At 44.1% G+C, this 23,009-nt stretch overlaps 1 protein-coding gene across 6 annotated transcripts in view; it reads right to left on the minus strand.

Moving 5' to 3' along the window:
* Positions 1-23,009, minus strand: part of LOC119169183 (pseudouridine-5'-phosphate glycosidase) — a 2,087,124-nt gene that overhangs the window by 1,023,595 nt on the left and 1,040,520 nt on the right. For all 6 annotated transcript variants that reach the window (XM_037420298.2, XM_075886270.1, XM_075886274.1 and 3 more), the window contains one exon: positions 20,049-20,213. In XM_037420298.2, coding sequence (XP_037276195.2) covers positions 20,049-20,213 — 165 coding nt within the window. The remainder of the gene's footprint in view (positions 1-20,048; positions 20,214-23,009) is intronic.

Raw genomic sequence — 23,009 nt, forward strand, 5'->3', positions numbered from 1 at the left:
TGAATGCGAGAGGAGAGAAAGCCTATATCGCCATTGTGAGACCTAAACTTGAATATGCATCTGCCATCTTTCACCGCCACCAAAGTAATCATATTAAAGTTACGGAGTCTATTCGGAACCGAGCAGCCAGACTCATTGCTTCAGATTACTCACGTTACTCCAGCATATCCCACCTAAGAAAACTAGGTAAAGCTTCCTACGTCTCTTCGTCGTCGTATTGCATGTCCCTATTTTTTCCACAAACTCTTTTAGCCAAACGTGACAACCAGCTCAACCAACTAGTTCATCAATGTCGTCGCACAAGTCATCGAAACGCTGTGATTCTGCCACGTTCCCACACCAAATTATTTCAGCAGTCATTCTTCTTACGCAGCGACCGAGACTGGAATGGCCTTCCGGAAGAGGCATCCACGATTCCGCGCGCTCCAAGAGTGCCATCCAAGAAGCACAGTCTGCTGTATCTCAACCATAACTTTTGATACCACCTTTTTGTCGCCCTCCCCTCATGTAAAGTTTCATATTGCACATTGTATAATATAATAAATAAAAAATAATTGCTTTTTTGTTTTCGTGGTGCAAAGCATCTTAAAATTGCCGTATCCAGCAGTTGTAACAGCAACTAAGAAAGTTCTTTACTTAACTTCGTAACTAGCGGACATATACAAGTAAGTCAAATGGGAGAAATGGAGTGTTTCTCGCGAATACCGCACTGCAGGGTTCAGATTTTGGAAAAGTGGTTTATAGTAATATTTGCAGAATAATGAAATTATCCCTCATTCAGCAACGAAACGGAAACACGGAAGAGCGCAGCTGCCATATTTGTTTTAGACGTCAGGAAGGAATTAGTGCCGTTATATCAACCTTCAACCGACTTCGTTGTGTGGGTGTTTGGGCCACACTTGCAATAATAGCACACATAACATACATGCGTCAACGAACAGGGAAGAACTGCGCCTCCGTAACCCCTGTCTTGAAAATCAACACTATTCTAGTCGTCTGCTTGCTCTGCTCACCGGTGATTCTGTTCTGGGGTCGTCGTTGAGTTTAACTGAACTTTGTTACACCCCAATAATCATTACAGACCACCTTTTATATATCTTAATGTTTCGATGGATTTTTCGTGAATAATTTCAGTTCTCCTATTTGGCGTAACCGCAAAACTCAATAATAAAAAGTTATTTTGGTTAACTTTCTCAATTGCGGCACTAAACGACGCCTATAGTCATCTTAACATGCAAGCCGCTACAAAAAAAAGCAGTTGCGAAGATAGCGAAGAAATACAATTTTTTTTTGTAGAATTGTGTGCACATTTCTTGAAACACCCTGTATATTTACACACTTATGAAATTTACTTATGTATATTTGCACAACCTATGAAATGTCTATCGCTTACTGTAGTAAGAACGGTGCCTTGTTGGTACTTAGGAGCACAAGACAAACAAAATACACAAAAAGGACTAAGCTGGACGAGTGTTCACTTCGAAGCAAAGTTTACCCACAGAAGATGGCCAGAATCATCTTACTATTTTTACATAACCATCTTCGTAAATAAAATTTGGTTTGAAGTCAGCGCTTGTCCAGTTTAGTCTTTCTCGTGCATTTTGTTTGTCTTGCACTCCTAACGTGGATGAGCACAAGCTCGCCCAAATACCTGTGCTTCTAATTAGTACCGTGTGTGTACAGAACGAAGGCTGCGGTTGATGGCCCAAATAACTGAAGAATGATCTGTAAGATTAATATCTTACAGATGCTTCCTCATGATGCTGATTGCTACAAAATGAACTGAGGATAAAGAAACACGCGATGACGAGAGCCATGTCCTTATATAGCTGGCGCTATAGCAATCGAGGCCAGCCCTTCTAAGTTATACTCGCCAACTTACATGCGCGATGGTCTGCCAGGCCGAGAGGACTCATAAATAAGAAGGAAACTTTTTGGTAGCGGAAATGAACGATGAGGGCGAGTTTGAAACCTCGAGAAACGCATCAAACTTTTTTGAGCCATATTCGTGATGGTCGGAAAAATGCTGCATGATTTGGCATGGAATGACCCGGTGCTCAACGAACAACTGAAAAAGTCCGTAGGGACGAGCAGGCAGCTGAGAACTATTCATCAGTCTCGGAGTATAGGAAGCCAACGCAACAGGAACGTTGTCTCTTCTGTCTGACATCTAGAAATTTCAGCCTGAAACGACAGTGGAATGAGGCTTGCCAATACCCAACAATGGTGTGATCCCAAAAAGACTTCGGGAAATCATTTCGTTGGTGACGCTTCAACGCTGGTAGCCGGTGCTTCAAGACTACTGAACTTGACTTGGTTCATTCTATGAAGCAGTGCTACAGTGGAAGCCATTTTGGGACGTGCTCAAGCATGCCGTCCATGCAAAGGCTGACCAAATGAACGTCAAGAGATTCCACAGCCCGAAATCATTTTTGGTTAGTTCAGCAGCCGAAGAGACCAAGGGAATTCAAGTGACGGATGCTCCATGTGCAAATGATGTCAAAATCTTAACCAACATCTTCGGAAACACAAGTACCATTGAGCAGAAGTACTTCGAAAACCTTAGAGTGTTCAACCCCGCATGATGTGTCACTGACGTGACCGCCATGACGAATTTCCTAGATACGGAGACCACAAACGTGAGAGGTCTCAAGGTCTTCGGTCGACGATCGGAGCTCTCATGTGCTGTGATGAATCTCGAGTGATTGAGCAAGCTGATCCTCTATGGCATCATGGTGGAACGCTGGGCCTACAAGAAAGGCCCAATGAGACTCATTTGTCAGACATCGAGCTACAGTAGCTGCTTAGCTATCTACGCTGGAGGTAGAAGCCCATGGGAAAAGCGGGCAGGACAAGTCCAGCGTTCGCGACACACCTGAAGGAAGGCATGACCAGTGCGACGCCGAATGCTTCTGGCACAGCGACTCTAAGACGACAGCGAAGAATGTAAAGACAGTGTCAGAGCCGTGAATGAGACAGCCAAGACTGTGACAGCCTAAACCTAAGTTCACCGAAGGCGACGTTTTCAGAAGCACGAGCTTGGCACAAGCATCGGAAACACTGATGGAACAGCAGGCGCAGGAAGAAACCCAGATATTCCCATGTTGGTTGACCTGAACTTGGTACAACTACTCGTGAACATACATGTGCTTAGAACATGAGTGCATTAGAGCTCATCCTCGGGCGTACTTTTTAAAACATGGCATCGTTCGTTCATGCAAAGTCACAATACCCAATGGCTCACATCTGTTCAGGCTTGTACAAACACTGTACCTTTTAGACCTCACCACCTCAGGGATTGGAGTGTGTTAAATATTAAGAAAGTCACAGCTTTGCCGCAAACGCAAAGCAATGAACGTGATAGCAACAAATGGGAAGGTCACACGCAGAATGACAAGCAGATCGAAACGTACCCGCGTTTCTCATGCAAAAATAACGCCCAAAACTTACTGACAGATACAAATGAACGTGAATAAGCGTCTCAGTTGTTACTTCTCTGAGTCCGAAAAGCGCGCTCTCTTCGGAAACGGAGACTGTGCAACAATTGCAGTGGCCTGTGTGTGCCCGGTAACCACAAATGAATCGTTCCCCGGTAACTACAATAGAATCATTCTCGTGAAAGCCACAGGCCAGCCAAGACGCATGATTCACCCCACCGCGAGATAAGTGCGCACGAGTGAGCGTCCACCTTCTCCTATTTGTGAACAAAGTACGTGTAGGAGAGGAGAGCGCGTGGCACCGCGCGCTCAATGCGCCATCTTGCTGATAATACTGAAAACACGATATCCCCCCCCCCAAAAGATGCCCATTACCAGCGGTGTGTGGTAAATGTAAACAGCTTGCCATTTGAAAGTTGAAAGACCCGCGTCCCTATGGCTTAGTGGTTAATGCCTCGCATACATGACTCAGTGGTTCTACGTTCGATTCCGTTTGCTGGAGTTTTTTTTCAGGATTTTGTTATTTGCTGCGTTTTAATGTATAGATACACATACATATACCGACCAAATCCAGCTGAAAGTGTTCACATAACTGCTATCGCAATAAAAGAAAAGGATGGTGATATGAACAGCATGTGGAGCGTGCGGCGTGTGTCTCGGACTTGATTGATTTGGAACCGCCAGCAATAGACGCGTTGAAATGGTACTCAGGGCAATAAAGTCAGCCCATTTTCCATCTTTCCAACGAAGATGTTTCCTTTCTTCTACAGTTGGCTTCACTCATCCTACGCGCACGAGAAGATTCCAGGGAAACGCTGAGCAGACAATGCGAGGCGAATGAATACACGTGGAGGGGCTAATCGCCGTTCCACTTGGCCAAAGGACCCTGTAGATTTCACGGTGCTTAAGAGAATTGTTGAGATGAAGTATAGTTCATGCTTTCTTCTGCAGCACTCTTTTCTGCAACAAGAGCTTAATTTGGACGAGTTGGTTTATCGTGTTTGTGTTCTAGTAACAGAACGACAACTTCAGGTGGAAAGAAAAAAAAGACAGGAAAGAGCGCTGACTGTCAACTGAATTTTATTCAAGGTGCTACGACTGATTTTAGACTGAGTACAAGACCAGTACTCATGCGCGACGATACATGTGTGACCGTGACAAAATATTCCTAACTGAGAAAAGAATACTCGCTTTCGGAAAGGATAAGTGAAGGTGTACTAATGCATTGATCCCCGGCCTTCCTATTAAAAATGCTTCAGAAATCTCTCTTTCATTTTTCGTTCTTGCTTTTTTCAAAAGCCGTGTTTTATAAAACAGAGAACTGCACTTATACGGCCATGAGGCATTCTTAAAACTTAAAGCATGCTGTCTTGCTCGGTCATTGAAGCATTGCCCAGTTTCTCTCATGTTTACGTTTCCACGTGTCAACGGTATCTCATACACAACATTAGACTGGCATTGAGTAAACCTATTCTCGTGACGAATGGCGAAGGCTAGTGTATTCCTGGTGCTGTTTACTATACACACGTTTGAAAGTTTGCAAGGGGCAGGAAATAACAAGTTTATATCATATCTGCTCGCTATTTTCTTTATATTGTGATACACTTTATGTACCTATGGTATAACATGATATGGTTTTTTGTCATTCTCTTTTTTTTTGGTCCTGTTTTCTTTAACTTTACTTTTTGTAGGAGGGTTTCGCAAACGGGTGTGATGAGGCTGTTGGGATATTCTACATCTTTTAGTCTTTTAATCTGGTTTCTAAGGCTGCCTCACCTTTGCGCTTACATGACTTCTGAAGCGTGGTCTGAATTCACGTGGCGGCCATTCCTCTTTTTACTAATTCTGAATGCACACTATATTATGTTTATTCCTGAAGTTGTCGCACTGCTACTAGAACACAACCACTCCTTTCTATTAGTTGCCAATTTCTGAGAGCTTGAGAGCCAAAAACGCGCTTCATGGGGAGTTCAGCATTCTGTGATGTGGTTTCCAAGCGCCACTTTGAATACTTCGATGTACTTTTGGACTTGTGATTTCGGTTTTATCTTTGGTTTTAACATCATCCTTTCTCTGTAAAGCCGGCAGCTCATAGAAGAACTAATTAGTTCTCTTGTGCATCTGTTTCGCCTTAATAAATAATAAAGAAAAAGAAGATGAAGAAAAAGGAGAACAAGAACAATTTTTTATTCTGAGGGAACGGGTTGAAAAGGGGCACTCAACAGCATGTTGGTTGGGGCCCCAAATCCAGGGCCCCACTAGCCTACGCTGCTCGCCTAACACGACTCAGGAGCACTGATTCGACCTCTGTGTCCGAGCCGCCCATGACGCCTGTCCGGTAAATATAGAACCGTTCAGGTGAACTAGTATATATGTGTTATTAGAATGTTAGGTCATAGTTCTTATGGTATGTTTTGTAAGCTGCATTTTTGAAGACTAGAACCGTTACTTATTTAGTGGTCACTGCTTGAAACATAGACGCTGCCTACAGAAATATTTTTTTAGCTAACGCCTGAAATGGTGCCTTCAGTTTTGAAAGTCTAGTCGTAATTTTGTAATGATACCAGAGCTATTTGCCAATATTTTGCAAGTGAAATATCTTTCTACAGATGTGTTTTGTAGGAAAGTTCATAAAAGTTGCGTTTTGTAAACGATACCCTTGAACAAGATTTTACAAGCCATTTACGTTTTTATTACGTAGCCTGCGTGATAAACGCAGGCAAGTTTCAATGTTCTTTCCATTCTATGCGTAGCCCTCCAATTTGTTGTTATCGCCAACGCCTCCTCTATTTTATCGATGCCAGCCAGATGCGCCCGATCATTTGCCCGATTCAGCTGTTCACCACCCTCTCTTCTAGCTCTTTCCTGCTCTCGCCCATCGACTAGCTTTCGCATGTGCCTTGCAGTCATGGGGAAGAGAGCCCCTCATACAGCAACTCACGGCCGCTGTTGAGAGAAGCATTTTAAAGACGATAGCCTTTCTTGGGGACCTTCGACGCAAAACTTTTGGCCTGCCTGCCCGCCTGCTCGCCTGCCCGCCTGCCTGCCTGTCTGTCTGTCCACTCTTAACAGCACCGGGTACTTGAAACGGCCAACTCTATTCGCAGCGCCCACCAACGTTGCTAAAGGTTTAGCGTTCATACTTGAGCAATCGTCAATAATAAGCAATTATTGTGCACGCTTGGGGCACCATAACAACACGTATATAATCTGCATGTGCATATTTTACTAGAAAATGCATACATAAGTAATTTTAGGACCGTAGCGCTTATCACGCTGCGCTGACCATGCAACGCTTGCACGAAAAAGTGTTTCCAACGCTTTGCTAAGACGCGATAGTGGTGGCACCTACCCGTCACCTTGCGTTCCTCATCTTTTCACCTCTAAGACGGGTGCACACACCCGTCTCAGAGTCATGCACTTTGTTTTGCAAAAAGACTGCCAGGTGGCGCTCATGTCTCACGTTTGATGTCTCCTAGATGGCAACCAACAAGCCTAGATGGCATTCCAATTATGCTGATAAAGACATTAGGTCCGAAGTCTAAGAAGGCTTTAATAGAGGCAGTGAGCAAAATAATAATTGATGGTGAAGTCCCTGATTGATGGAAACTTGGCAGGATGAGCATGATCTAAAAAAGAAAGGAAGACAAAGCTGACATAAAACACTACTATTATTTTCGGGTGGCCCTACGTACAAAATTAAACCGTTAGTTCTATTAGAGCGAGAAGCGTTACGGTTGTGTTTGCGACTCCCCAGGTATGTCGCTATTAATGTACTATATCAGGAAGCTCGCATACCAACTATTCTTTGCCGATTCCGTATCTTAACAGTACAAACATACTTGAAATTTTACGGCTTATCAGCGAGACGGTCTGCATATGCCTTTATTAGTGACCCCGACGCCTTCTTCCTCGCTCACTGGCCACGCTTTCGTACTCCCCAGATTATTTTTGTACAAAAGAAACTTGAAAGCATAAAGGTGGATATCAGATCGGTAATTGGAACCAAAGCATTAAATCACAATATTACGATAGAATGTGATGAAATTTTTCCCCCACTATCTAAGTTTCAATCTTCGAGTTACTTAAATGACAGGTTAGAAGACTACATAGCTCATGCGGAAATAAAGAACATAATAGCCACAGACGCTTCTGTGAATAAAGAAAAGGCAGCAGTAGGAATCGTCTCAGATTACCTCGGTTGGTCATTCTCGGTAAGACTACCAGACTTCACTCCGGTTTTCGAAGCTGAGCTCCTGGCTATTATTTTAGCGCTAAGAAAACTTCCTTCAAACGAAGAGAGTGCAATGATAATTACTGATTCTCTTTCGCTGTGTACTACTCTCACAGCTTCAGAACAATCAAGAGCTCTAGCGACATTACAAACATTAGTTCCACCTCATGTGAAGTTCCTGAAGTTAGTCTGGGTCCCGGGACACTGTGGCATACGGTTGAATGAAATAGCCGATTCACTATCTCGAGCCACACTTGATGGCCCTGTGATCTCGGTACTACCAGAATCGGAACACATAGTGTCGATCAGATATAGAAAATGGGCTATTTATACGGATATTATGGAAAATATTACTAAATATACGGACTATCAGCACCTAACATACCCCTGGAAACCTCAGTGGAGTCAATCTAAAAAGTTAGAAGTTATTTTAACCAAATTTCGATGTCGTGTCCCTCCATTAAACTTTTACTTGCACAGAGCTGGTCTGGCGATATCCCCCCTGTGTCCATTCTGTGAAGAAACGGAAACAATAGAGCATTACTTTATAACATGTAAAAACTATTCATTAATTAGGAAAAGACTTTTAATTGTTCCGTTTCAAGCAGTAGGTTTAAATTTAACTGCAGATAATGTTCTAAGTTTCGGTGCCTTTAGCTTGGGACATTGCCACAGGAGCGTATTCGATGCTGTATGCAATTTCATTCGAGAATCAAAGCGCATGTCATAATAATGCCTGCTTAAATATATTTCTGAAGACACTTGTCTAATTTTGAATGAAATTTGCATATTCATTTGATTGTGACCGGGTGAGATAAGCTCGATTGTCTGGTCTACTCAAAATTTCTGTCTTCCACTGTAGTATTACCTCACCTTTTCTCTTCTTGATTCAATCTTCAATTATTTGTTTAGTTTAATATTCCTTTTTAGTTAATTATTATTTTCTATTACATCATTAGTTTTTTCATTAAGGATAAACCTTTTAATAATCTCATATAGGATACTTCTAGATTTCATGGCCAATCCCCCATAGTGGGTATGTGCCAGTGCGAAGGGGCAACAACAACAACAACAACACTACCGTCCTATAACAGTGACATCAGTGGTCCACAGCACGGCGATGCAGATTATAAAGGAAAGACTGCAGGCGTGGATAGAGGAAGGGGGGGGGGGGGTCCTGGAGAACTGCAGAATGGGTTTCGGAAGCAGAGGAGGTTGGAAGACAATCTGTTCTCACTGACGCAATGAGTCGAATTTGCAGATAAGGAACACAGGCCTCTTTGGCTATCATTTTTGGATATCAAGGGTGCGTACGATAGCGTGGTTCAAGAGGACTTGTGGGGAACACGGGACACACTAGGTGTGGAAGATGGAGCCAATAATCTTTTAAGGATAAAAATAAAGGAAACGAGGCAGTTATAAAGTGGGAAAAACATGTATCCAAGTCCACAGATGTAAAACGGGGGCTTAGGCAGGGGAGTCGTCTGTCACTATTGTTATTCAAGCTATACTTACAATGATTAGACGCCAAAAGAGAGGGAAGCGCACAAGGTTCCAACCTCTCTTTTGTCAAACAAGGAAAACTCATTGAACAGGCACTACCAGCATTGATGTACGCAGATGATATAGTGCTGATGGCCTACAGCAAGAAAGATTTGCAGAGATTGATGTACATCTGCGGTAATGAGGGAGATAGGTTAGATTTCAGATTCAGTAAGCAAAAATCAGCAGTCATGATGTTTATTGATAATGAAGGTAGTGAGCTTAAATTACAGGAGGTCATGCTAGAGATAACAGATGAATAGAAATATCTGGGTGTATGGATAGGCAATGGGACTGAGTACCTGAGGGAACATGACATATACGTGACGACTAAAGGTAACAGAAATGCAGCTGTGATAAAAACAGGGTACTGTGGAATTAATATAGGTATGATATTGTGAGAGGAATAGAGAAAGTGTTCATGGTTCCTGGTCTGATGTTCGGCAATGCGCTCTTGTGCATGAGATCAGAAGTTGAAACAAGATTAGAAATTAAGCAACGTGGAAAAGGTGAGCTTGCCTTAAGAGCTCACGGGAATACACCAAATCAGGGAGTACAAGGTGATATGGGATGGACATCATTTGAGGGCAGGGAAGCTAGCAGCAAGATAAAATTTGAGAAGCGATTGAGAGAAATGGGGGAGGAGCGTTGGGCTAGGAAGGTTTTCAGCTACTTGTACATGAAGAATGTCGATGCAAAATGGAAGAAGCGAACAAGGAAATTGGCTGGTAAATACTTAGAAAACAGAAGGGAGCCAAACCAAAAAGAATTATTGGTAAAGAAGAAGGTGAAAGAAACGGCGACTGACATATGGAGAATCGGCATGATTAAGAAGTACACACTAGAGATATATCTAGCTTTAAGCAGGAAATTTGCAAGGAAAGAATCCATGATAATACTCGGGATAGTTCTCTACATTTTGAGGCCATAACGGGAGTATTGCGAACCAAGACATATCGAGCCAAATACGAAGAGGTCGACACGGTATGCAGTGCGTGTGGACAGGAAGAGGAAACTGCCGAACACTTGATAATGTTCTGTAGAGGGCTTCACCCTATAGTTCCATATGATGGCGCAGAGTACTTCAAAGCACTGTGGTTTAGGAACAGGGAGGGCAAAATAGGCTTTAGGCGGGTAGAATGAACTAGAAGGAGGTTATCTGATTGGGGGCTAAAGGCAAGGCACGATTGAAAATTAAACCCTTCACTGCAAAATACAAATCCTCAACCTCACTATTTAAATGAAAAAGATAAATCTATTTTTTGGTTCACTAAGTATTACGGCTTGGTGGCGTTAGCCACCGCCCGATCTAAAGGGTACAGCCATATAGATCCATGCTTTCATGATGTGATTTGGTGCGCTCGTTCGCCTCCACTGCACGCTCGAGGCACTCTAACGCAGTGCCTCCAAAATGATATTCACCGAATTTCTCGCGCAGAACATCAAATTAATTGTTCACTCTCTCAACTCGCCAGACTATCATCTTTCGATGACATTTGCAGATTACATGCAGATACGGAGCCAATTTTGTTTCGGTAAGTTGTACCATAGCAGCACCAATGCGTGCGCCCCAAAGCGGTGCTTAAAAACCCTCTCGTTCATCATGCTAGGCTGTCCGGCTGGGCTTTGATGAATTGCGACGTTTCGCCCCGCCGTGGTGGTCTAGTGGCTAAGGTATTCGGCTGCCGACCCGCAGGTCGCGGGTTTGGATCCCGGCTGCGGCGGCTGCATTTCCGATGGAGGCGGAAATGTTGTAGGCCCGTGTGCTCAGATTTGGGTGCACGTTAAAGAACCCCAGGTGGTCGAACTTTCCGGAGCCGTCCACTACGGCGCCTCTCATAATCATATGGTGGTTTTGAGACGTTAAACCATACATATCAATCGAAATGCGACGTTTGCTGCTGGCGTGCGTTCGTTCCGCTTGCAGCGGCATGGCGCAACGTGCTCTGCTGGTGGAAACTTGCAACGTTGCGTTGTCCGAAGGCATCGTTGCTGAATGCGCCTGCTTTCAAACAATAAAAAAAAGCGAGCGAGTGTCGTGTGCCACGAACTTGATATGCCATTTCGACATGCCTAAATGGCGTAGCGGTTCTTCCCCCGAAATTGAATGTCAGTAATAAATGGGAGTTTACAGTTCGTTATTTCAGCAATAAATTGTTTTGAAGTACTTTTGCACAGGTTGCAATACATGCTATCAGCATCTGTAAGGTCACAGAGGGTGTGCGGCCTTGATACTAATCCTCAAGTGTAGATTGGCGAACCGGAAATCTTTCTGGTTAACATCCCTGCCTTCCTCCTTTCTGTGAAATGCGAAGTATTTTTATGCGAGGTTCAGCGACATTGAGCGTATCTATCTATCTATCTATCTATCTATCTATCTATCTATCTATCTATCTATCTATCTATCTATCTATCTATCTATCTATCTATCTATCTATCTATCTATCTATCTATCTATCTATCTATCTATCTATCTATCTATCTATCTATCTATCTATCTATCTATCTATCTATCTATCTATCTATCTATCTATCTATCTATCTATCTATTTAGCCACCTACGACTTATAGCTCTCCTGGCCGTTTCAATAATGGTATCGATACCAAACTTGATATGGTATAACATGACTGTATGAAAAACATATTTCACTCGTCATAACATGAAAAGCATGATAAGTATATCATGAATATCACGATTTACATTTCAAGGTCTTCATGCTCTTGCGGTGGTTTCGTTCACATACCATGTTGCAAAGCTGGTATGGCATGATTGCATGGCGAACACAAGCGACAGACCCTAACATGAAAATCATGACATGCATGTCATGTAACACCAAGACTACATGCCGCGCTCATGATGCGCTCGCGGCCGTTTCGCTAGCGTCACATATAACAAATGTGGTATTACAGTACGTCAATGGATGGCATAGGTATGTGACTGGTGCAAACATGATAACCATGAGATGCGTGTCATGTAACAACATGATTAAATTCCGCGCTGATGATGCGCTCGCGGCCGTTTCGAAAACATCACATATACCAAATATCGTATTACAGTACGCGAATGGATGACAAAGGTATGTGACTGGTGGAAACATGATAATCAGGAGATGCGTGTCATGTAACAACTTGACTACATTGCATGCTCATGATGCACTGGCAGCCATTTCGTTCGCTTCACTTATACCAAATTTGGCATTACGGGACGTGAATGAAGAACGAAGGTATGGTACTGGTGCAAACATGATAAACATGATATGCGTGCCATGTCCCAACATGCTACACTCATAATGCGGTCGCGGCCGTTTCGCTAGCTTCACATGTACCATACTCGGTGTTGCGCGACGCTAACGGACGACATAGGTAAATGAGACATCCAAACATGATAATCACAACATGCGCGTCATGTAACAATATGACTACATGCCACACTGATGATGCGCTCGCGGGCATTTCGCTAGCTTCACATATGACAAATCAGGCATTACGTGACGCCAGTGGATGTCGAAGGTATACTGGTGCAAACATGATAATCATGAGATGCGTGTCATGTGAGAATATGACTACATGCCATAGTCAAGGCGCGAAGACATTTTGACGTGACGCGGTGCGCGTGCTAAAGCTCGGCCGATTCTTTTTTGTCTATAGCATTCGATGCTTTCGTGCTTTGACGTTTCTTAATTACGCTCTTCGTCTTCTGGGACAGCTTGCCAGAGTCCTGTATAACTACTGTACCTCCTATTTCTCCTGCACACTCACAGCGAAGGTGTTGTGGCTAGCGTATCCGCCTCGCGTGCAAGATGTCCGTGGCTTTTATCCCGGTTCCACCCAGTTTCCGAGTGAATTGAAAAAAAAAACGCTTGGTGATGAAGCTGCAGTAAGAGGCCTGGCGTAAGAGGCCTCACTGGTGACCTCCACCGGTAAAGCACTACCTTACCAGAGAAGGATTGACCACCCTGGTGCCGTACCTGGGCACCGCCTCCCACATGCATACGTCAATTTACTCATGACCCTCAGTCTCCAGCGGCAGCGAAGCAACTGACCACGGTGGTGGTCAGATCTGGAATGCAGCAGAGGGCGCTAAAAATGTCTGGGTCAGGTCAGGCCGCCATTGGAAGCTGATTTTGGCAACGTTTAGCACTAGAACCTTATCTGGTGAAGCAAGTCGAGCAGTACTATTCGAGGAGCTACAGGGTGTTAAACGGGATGTGATTGGGCTCACTGAGGTTAGGACAGATGAGGCCTATACAGTGCTAAAGAATGGGCACGTCCTTTGCTATCATGGCTAGGACGACAGAAGAGAACTGGGCGTGGGGCTCCTCATCCACAGAAATATAGCCGCCAACATAGAGAAATACTATAGCAATAATGAAAGGGTGGCAGGTATCGTAATTAAACTCAATATGTACATGATGAAGGTTGTACATGCTTACACGCCTACATCCAGCCATGATGACGCGTCAGTTAAAAGCTTCTATGAAGACGTTGAATTGGCAATGAACGAGGTAAAAACACAGTATACTATACTGATGGGCGACTTCAACGTCAAGGTAGGGAAGAAGGAGGCTGGGGACCAGGCAGTAAGAAATTATGGCATCGGTACCAGAAATTCCAGAGGGGAGCTATTTGTAAAATTCGAAAAATGAAATAATTTACGGATCTTGAGTACTTTCTGCCGAAAACAAAGGAACCGTAAGTGGACATAAAAAGTACTAATGGCGAAAATAAGAACGAAATAGACTTTATAGTGGTTCACACCCAGAGATCGTGCAAAATATGGAAGTACTCTGCAAGGTATGATGCTGCGATCATAGAATGGTACGGTCTTGAATTTAGCTAGACTTCAAGAAGGAACGACAGAAACTGATACACAAGAAGCCAATCAATGAGCCAGCACTGAGAAGGAAAGTACAGCAATTCAGAGTCTCACTTCAAAACTGGTACTGAACTCTTATTGAGGAAACCAGCCTTAGCGTTGACGCAATGCATTATAATCTCACAAGTATCATTACGAAGTGTGCAGTGAAAGTGGGAGGTATGGTACTTATACAGGACACAGGTAAGCTTTCCCAACAGACTGAGACCCTCATTAAGAAGGTTCAAAGCATGAAAACCTCAAATATCACGAGCAAACTAGAATTGGCAGAGCTTACGAATTTGAATAATAAGCGTAAGGTATTTGATGTAAGAAGGTATAACATGAAGAAAATTGAACACGCTCTGAAGAACAGAGGAAGCGTCAATGGAGTGAAGAAGAAACTCTTGATAGGCAGAAACCAGATTTATGCACTAATGGACAAGGAAGGCAAAGTAACTTTCAATGTGAATATGATAGCTAAAATAGCGGAGGAGTTTCGAAAAGAACTGTACAGTAGCCGGCACAACGACAACCTTAATATAAGAACTAGCAGGAACCCAGATGGCATCTCAGCAGTAATGACAGAAGTCAGAAAAGTCTAGGAGGGAATGCAAAGAGGCAAAGCTGCTGCTGAGAACCAGGTAACATCAGATCTTCTGAAAAACGGAGGACAGATTCATGTTGTTCGAGGTATAGCGCAACCAGGACGGGACAGAGAAGAAGACACAGAACACAGCGCCGTGTATGTGTTCTGTGTCTTCTTCTCTGTCCCGTCCTGGATGCGCTATACCTCGAACAACATGAATAACCAACAAGCCCGCCGCGCAACCTTAGTCGGAGGACAGATTGTGCTAGAAAAACTAGCCACTTTTTTTACCAAGTGTCTCTTGACGGTAAGACTACCAGAATCTCGGAAGAATGCTAATATTATCCCATTACAAAAAAAGGAGACGACAAGGACTTGAAGAAGTACAGGCCGATCAGCTTGCTCTCCATTGTATACAAGCTACTTACAAAGGTAATCGCTAACAAAATTATGACAACATTAAAATTCAATCAACCGAAGGAACAAGTAGGAGTTTGAACAGGTTACTCAACAATCGACCACATTCGTACTATCAATCAGGTAATAGAGAAAAGCTCACAATACAGCCAGTCACTATGCATAACCTCAATAGATTACGAGGAGGCATTTCATTCAATCGAAATATCAGCAGTCATGCAGACACTGCGGAATCAGGGTGTCGACGAAGCATATATAAACAACCTGCAATAAATTCACAAGGAGTCAACTGCGACCATAGAGCTTGCTGAAGAAAGCAACAGAACACCAATGAAGAAGGGTGTAAGGCAGGGGGAAACAATCTCGCCAATGCTATTTGCTGCGTGCTTAGAGGAGGTTTTCGGAGGCCTAGAGTTGGAAAAGTAAAGTATAAGAGTTAATGGAGAGTACCTTAGTACCCGCCCCGCCGCGGTGCCCTAGTGGCTAAGGTAAGGCTGCCTGCCAACAGGTCTAGGGACCGAATCTCGGCTGCAGCGGCTGCATTTCCGAAGGAGGCGGAAATGTTGTAGGGCTGTGTACTCAGATTTGTATGCACGTTAAAGAACCCCAGGTGGTCAAAATTTCCGGAGCCCTCCAATACGGCGTCTCTCATAATCATGCGGTGGTTTCGGGACGTAAACCCCACATATGAATCAGAACCTAAGTAACCCGCGCTTTGCCGATGACATTGTATTGCTCTGTAACTATGGGGACGAATCGCAACTCAAGATTACTGAGTTAGACAAGGAGAGCACAAATGTAGGTCTTAAAATTAATTTGCAGAAAACGAAAGTGATATACAACAACCTCGGAAGGAAAGAACGCTTCGAGATACGTAATAGTGCACTTGAAGTTGTAAAAGAGTACGTCTACTTAGGACTGGTAATAACGATGGAGCCGAACCACGAGATTGAAGGAACTGGAAGAATAAGAATGGGGTGGAGCACATTTTGCAAGCACTCTCAAGCCTTGACTGGTACATTGTCAATATCACTTAAGAGGAAGGTATATAACACCTGCATCTTGCTGGTACTTAGCTATGGAGCAGAAACATGGAGACTTACAAAGAGGGTTCAGCTTAAATTGAAAACGACGCAGCGAGCAATAGAAAGGCAAATTGTAGGTGTAACCTTAAGAGAGAAGAAGAGAGCAGAGTGGATTAGGGAAGAAACGGGGGTTAAATATATCATAGTTGAAATCAAGAAGAATAAATGGGCATAGGCGGGCCATGTAGTGCGTAGACAGGATAACCGCTGGTCATTGAGGGTAACTGAATGAATTCACAGAGAACACAAGCGGGTTAGGGGGAGACAGAAAATTAGATGGGTAGTTGGATTAAGATGTTTGTGGGTATAAAATGGCAGAAGCAAGCACAGTACCAAGTTGACTGGTGGAACAAGGGAGAGGCCTTTGTCTTGCAGTGGACGTAGTCATGATGATGATGATGATGATAGTGATGATAAATTATCATGATGATGGTGCACAGTGTCGTGTTCGTGAAGAGTCTGAGTAAAATCAGCTTCTCTGCTTTACTTGTGCTTTTGCAAGGGCGTGGATGAAGGGTGGGGTTGGATTGGTAAGATCTCAATTTCGTGGGGAGTATTTAATTCCAAGTCGTCCCGAAGGCGAGTGGTAATGTCCGTCGAGAGTGCGCGAGTGGAAGCGTCGGTTACCTCATTCTCTTCAAGACCCACATGAGCAGGAGTCTAGATTATGCGGTGGGGTGCAGGGATTGCCTGGCAGTCAGAACGTTGCAATAGCCGGTAGGCTAGGTACGCGACACAGCCATTTACGATGTTTCGACAGACCCCTCGAGTGTCGGAGGTGATGGTTTGCAATTTGGGGTGACAAGCTGCCAATGCAATGGCGACTTGCTACACGTGGATTATGTCACGGGCTCGAAACGTCGGCGTTTGATCAGCTCAAAAGTTTTTTTCATTCAAGGACGCGTTGTCTAGGTTTGTACCGGAACAAGTAGAGCTATCGCTGTGAAAAGATTCATTAGGACGCCAGTCGGGGTCGTTTTGGTGACTATGTTAATTGTATTAAAAAACATGCTTATTTTTGTGTAAATAGCTGTATCTTACTCTAAAAATTAGGAAAATTTAGTTGGTCACGTGGGAGTCTCGCAGTGTGTCGTCTGAGTGTCGTATGTCAGAAAATGTGTGGTGTGAGTATTGTCACATTACTTACTTAAGTTTTGTTATCACCCCGTGGCACCCTTAGTAACTCTCAGCGCAAAGCACGCCTGCAGTGTTTGAGAAGCTTCAGGATTGTAGAAGATCGATCGTTTTGTTAGAATTACGCCCCCTTCGCGAACATTACAGATTATTCTGGCATCTACGCGTCCGCTAGCGATAACGCTAAAATATTCGACGGCACGTGTATAAATGCAGACGCGCTTCACCACTTGTCAGCTTTATCGACAGCCGACGATCTGTTGGCCGTTATCAGTGTCAGTGTCTAGCTGTAATTTGATTTGCCTTTTATGTGGCCACATGTGCGGCCAAATAAGCAGTTTAATCTGACCATCCAGTCTCCTTTCTTCGTCCGCGTCACGACGCTCTGACAGTATCATTAGCCATTTAAATACCAAATTTGCTTTACATATTATGCAAAATGGTTTGTGTAAGACATAGAGGGTCTTAAACTTTACTGTAGGGGACGTTGGCCCTGCGATCTTTGGCAAATATGCGTATGATATGGATTTGCCTAGTATACATACTTGCGGGTGGCGAACACTTGTGTCTTCATTTATTGCTGTGTTTTGGTTTTGTTTGGAAGGAAAGATCAAACTGTTTTTCATTTCATGACTTGATTTGAAGTGACAAGCCTAAAAGATAAAGGTGGTGAAGCGTAACTGCCAAAGACTGGCAGAAAGGTTGACAGGTGGGCTATTGGTACAAATTCATAATGAAATAATTGAAAGCGTAAACCAACGGGACACAAGAGAAGAGACAAACAAGCGCAGACAAATGGCTGCCGAACACTTTCTGATGGCTATTTCGTGACAATGCAGCTTCAAGCCATGCGATGCTAGAACGAAGGTAAAGTACGAAGACTAGGCATATCCATGTCATACCCATAATTTCCTTGCTCGCTGAAGCACCGTGTGGTGCAGCTGCCATAGACACTATCGCCAGAATTTCCTCTAGAGTATATTTTGGAAACTCTACTGCGTAAGGTACTCGAAGCTCAATGACATTACTGGTATTTTTTGGCATATAGGCCTCCAGAAGTTTCCTCCGATGTTTCTTGCATTTTTTTCTTTGTAATACTACACTATGCTTGAATATCAATGCATGCATATGTATGACTACAAAACAGTTCCCTGGCTGCGCTGCGTAGCAAATGTTATCTTTTGTTACAGAGCTCCAATCACCTTCACACCGTCATGCAGAACACAAAAGGTTCCTCGAAGGGATTCCTAACTACGCGTGTTGGTTTTATCGACCATTTGCGTGCTGTGGGCCTTGATGAATGCTGTAGTGCCAGTGAAATCGGCGAGAGCAAAACGTGTCACATTTTAATTTCTTTATTAAGTGACTTTCCGCGCTGACCACCGCGTCGTGCATCAACGCTCTCTGCTGCCGGAAATGAGGTATCGCTCAGCTTGCTCGGGCTAACTTGTGTTACCCCGAGCAAGTTTGTCCAGTCGCAGCAGCTCATCGTTTCTAGAGCGTTTTGACCCCCCCCCCCCCCCTTTATCAACACAGAGCCGTTTGAATGATGTGGCACCGAATCCATTAGAAAGAGCAGGGCCCGCTTATGGCAGGAAGTCCACCTTGTGCTCCAGCCAACATTACTAAAAGCAACGTTGGCTGCAGCGTTCTGGCTCGCCAAGTATAAGCCTCACTTTGTTTGGAAGCAGTTGAAAACCAGGCTGGCTTGTCACTGGCTGAGTGAAGTACGAGAGAGCATGCCACCTTTCGTCACCTGCTTCTGCTCTTAATTTAGAGGTTCACTACATCTCTTTGCGTGCGTTCATCTGCAAAATTCCTTTTATATGCGAAGCAGCTCTTGCTCTTGGCTGTGTCCATACTTTACTCATGCGTCCGCTGCCACCACCGAGCAACCGCCATCTTTCCAAATCTCCTCTTCCATCACAGGTGGCGTGAGTGCTGCTTCCGCTTTGTTTCTTCTCTCCCATTTTTCTCTCTCCGCCACAGCCGTGAGGCGCGTGCTCGCTCCCGTTGCACTCTCCTTCGCAACAGTGCTATGGACGTAAAAGTCGGCTTAAGTTGTGGCGGCGTCGGTAATGTAAACTGCGGCAACAACGCAAGCTGTGAAAGCATTAGCGTAAGCACCGCAAGCAGCACCACCGGACACAAGAATACTCGGGATGCAGAACATAAACGGTTTCGCCGGCAAGTGGATCCACAACTGTTAGCTCACAAAAATAAACGTAAACGGCAACGTCGGCAAGCGAATCTCGAAGTGTGTTCACTTCGCGGTGCGACGAATACACACACGGTAATACACACAAAGGAAAAGGTAACATAAGTGGCCCACAACATGTACACAACTCCACACACGTGCAAATGAAACATACACAGAAGCGTGCAAATGGAACAATGAAATAAATTCAAATGAACGCCAAGCCTCGCTTTGCATTCCTACATAATCCCTTTTGTGGGAGATGGTGTAATTCCTCGTCCATTTCTCGATGGGAGCAAAAGGAGTGCATCAAAAAACCTGAAACCACGTGGCTGAAATATGAGTGCAGGGCCCCTTTGAATAAAATAAAGTAAAAAGCGAAATAAATTGTTTTTTTTTATTTGGCGTTTTACCTAAAAACGTATAAGATTTTTATAGTGCTACAAATATCACGAGATCAGACGAAAAAGGCACAAGAGAAGGAAAGCCCGTAGATGTAGGGATGAATCGCTAAGGTTGGCAATGCAGGGTGGCGCTTGAGAGATAAGGTAGGCTTACCAGGAGCGGGTTGTGCTTGAGGAGCGCCTCTCCGTTAGTGTCGATGCCTACGGCAGACACCAGGCGTACCGGGTCTCCCAGAAGGCGGGAGAGGCAGTCGGCCACGTTGCGACCCACGCCGCCCCAGCTCGTGCGGATGTGGCCCACGTGTGTCGAGCCGTTCAACTGAAGGAGTATTTCAGTGTCTCGATTAGCCAAATAACAAGGCATGCAGTAACCAAAGGCAATTTGATGAAACTTGTGCGCTGTCATGCGCCATAGACACATGTAGGGAGGAAGGAAAGCAACAGACAAGGTTAGCTTCACCTCACTGTACAAAAGCAGTTCCTAAGTAGCTTTTAATCGAATTAGATTTGATTTAAGTATTTTTACATCCTTACTTAGGTAATTGTCACTGGCATTTCTATTCCTCTGTAGGAAAATTCTAAATTGAATTAGGGTGGTTTTGATGACGAATCTCAAAATTAGTATCAATAAATTCTTCCAACCATTTCATAATTCATTATACATACAATTCATATATGATCTCTTGTATCTAATCATCGTTTCTGGGTCAGAGTGAGTGTGAGCTATGCTTTTATAGTCCATCGTTATCGTCATCATCACAATTCGAAACCACGTGAACGTGCGGACCAGACGTGAGACTCTGCCCTGGCGGCGATGAGAGTGCTAGTGCCGGCGTTTTGGTGGATCAGTCAGCTTCGTGGCTCACGTGATAATGGAACGTCCTCCGCCTCAATGCAGCAACGATTAGACTCGCACATTATGTCCGATACCGGTTCATGCTGCTCAGGGGTAATAAACTGTGGCGAAAAATTATTTATCAGGAGGCTATCTAAACTGGAGCGGGATAACTTATATACGACGCTGCACGAAGACGCTATCTGATAGCAGCAGCAGCAGTTTCTGCAATTAACCTCAACTTGCTCTTAAAGTGAAATTGGCCACCAAAATTATTGAGAAAAATCACTTGAGCCAATAATGAATGAATGCGCAAGTAGACATAGGAAAATCTAATGTCACAGCTGCAGTGGTATTCTCGAGCGAGTGCATTCGATATATTTTGTGACTAAGACACGCGCGAAGCTTGGCACATAGGCAGCAGTTACTTGGATGCGTCCGAAAGAAACAGCACTTGTAGAAGCGAAAGAATTACGTGTTTTCAAAAGAATCACCCGTTAACAACGCAATCCTATATGCTCTGTACATAAGCGCGACATCATTGCGAGACATGCTGTAAAGTAATTGGGCCCTTCTAGCATTTTGAAACCTGCTGTTTTATCCAAGCACATGTATGGTTGCTGCTCACCCCGGTCGGAAGGCAGTTGCCATGGGCAAGAATTGAACCCATCCTTGAGGTTAGCATTGCGAAACCATCACAAACCTGATCAAAGCATGAACGCTAAGCGCTAGCACCGTTGGCGATTGAAGTGAAAAAAAAAAAGCTAAGCTTTTCGCTGTTCAATCCGGAACATTATTGATGCTGCTTCGGTCATTTATTTCAAGCGTGACGTAAATAAAGAGTCGCAGTTTTGCCGCAAAGATGAAGTAAGGAACGGAATAGCAACAAACTGAAAGGTCACGCGCAGAATGGCAAGCAGATCGGAACGTGCCTCGCGTTTCTCACGCACAAATTACGCACGAAACATACTCACAGGCACAGACGAAGGCGAACAAGCGTCTCAGTTGTTACTTCGCTGTGTCTGAAAAGCGCGCCCTTTTCGCAAATGGAGGCTGTGCAACCATTGCTGTGACCTTTGTGCGCCCCGTAACTACACCAGAATCGTTCCAGTGCAAGCCCAACGCCAGCCAAGACGTATGATCCTCCCCACCAAGAGATAAGGGCGCAAGAGGAAGCCTCGCCTTTCTGCTTTAAGCGGGGCAAAGTACACGTGGAATATTGGAGCATTGCGCCAACTTGCTAGTAATGCTGAAAACACAATAATCCCCCCCAACTCCCGTGAACAGAGGTAAGTGGTAGATAAAGTAGCTTGCGGTTTGAACGTGGAAAGCTGTGCTGTTAGATGGCTCAGTGGTTAGCGCCTCGTATTCACGACGCAGAAGTCTTACGTACGATTCCGCACACTGGGGTCTTTTTCTGTATTTTTCTTGCTTTCTGGCTATATATATATATATATATATATATATATATATATATATATATATATATATATATGTGTGTGTGTGTGTGTGTGTGTGTGTCTGTTAGATCCCATTTATATTGTGTCAAAAACACAGAAAGCCGAGCCCTTAGATGTACACTTCTTTCCCTTATTCATTGGTGAGGGTTTCGTGCTGGCAGACTTCGTGTCGTTGGGTTGTATACGGGGGACTGTTGGTCAGCTGGTCGCTCGTAATGAGTTCACGCGCTACGTGACGCCACACAGGCTCATAAAAGGGTGCTCCACAATCGCCGCTTGGCTACAGATGGCGCTGACTGACACTCCCACGTTTAAATTCAATATAAACCCCAAAAAAGTGGACGGGGGATGACCACCGTGATGGCTCGGTGGTTAGAGAATCGAAAGCGTTATTTGAAAGTCTTGGGTTCGATTTCGGCTCACGGCAGTTTATTTTTTCACCCACTTTTCTTTCTTCTTATATACATTGCATTGGTTCTGGTGACTTTTCCTATGCATTCCTTGGCAATTTTGTCTGTTAGATCTCATTGTTATAGTGTCACAAACACAGATGCCTTTGTTGCAGTCTCTCTTATGATGACTGGGCGACGTGGCCTGGCTCATATTCCATGTTTATTCTAAAGCACTTCTTCTTCCTCTGCCTCTACCAACCATCGCTTCATACGTCACATGATTCCCCCTCCTCCCGAAAGAAGGCGTGGATTACGAACAAGAAAAAGTAAACTAGGAGAGTTTGAAAAGCCTAAAATGTCAAAATTCACAATTTGTTCTGTGTTCCAGGGAAGTTCCGTAAACTTTCAAAGACTACAGGGAAGAGAGC

The sequence above is a fragment of the Rhipicephalus microplus genome, chromosome 2 (assembly GCF_043290135.1).
Source record: "Rhipicephalus microplus isolate Deutch F79 chromosome 2, USDA_Rmic, whole genome shotgun sequence".
NCBI classification, from domain to species: domain Eukaryota; kingdom Metazoa; phylum Arthropoda; class Arachnida; order Ixodida; family Ixodidae; genus Rhipicephalus; species Rhipicephalus microplus.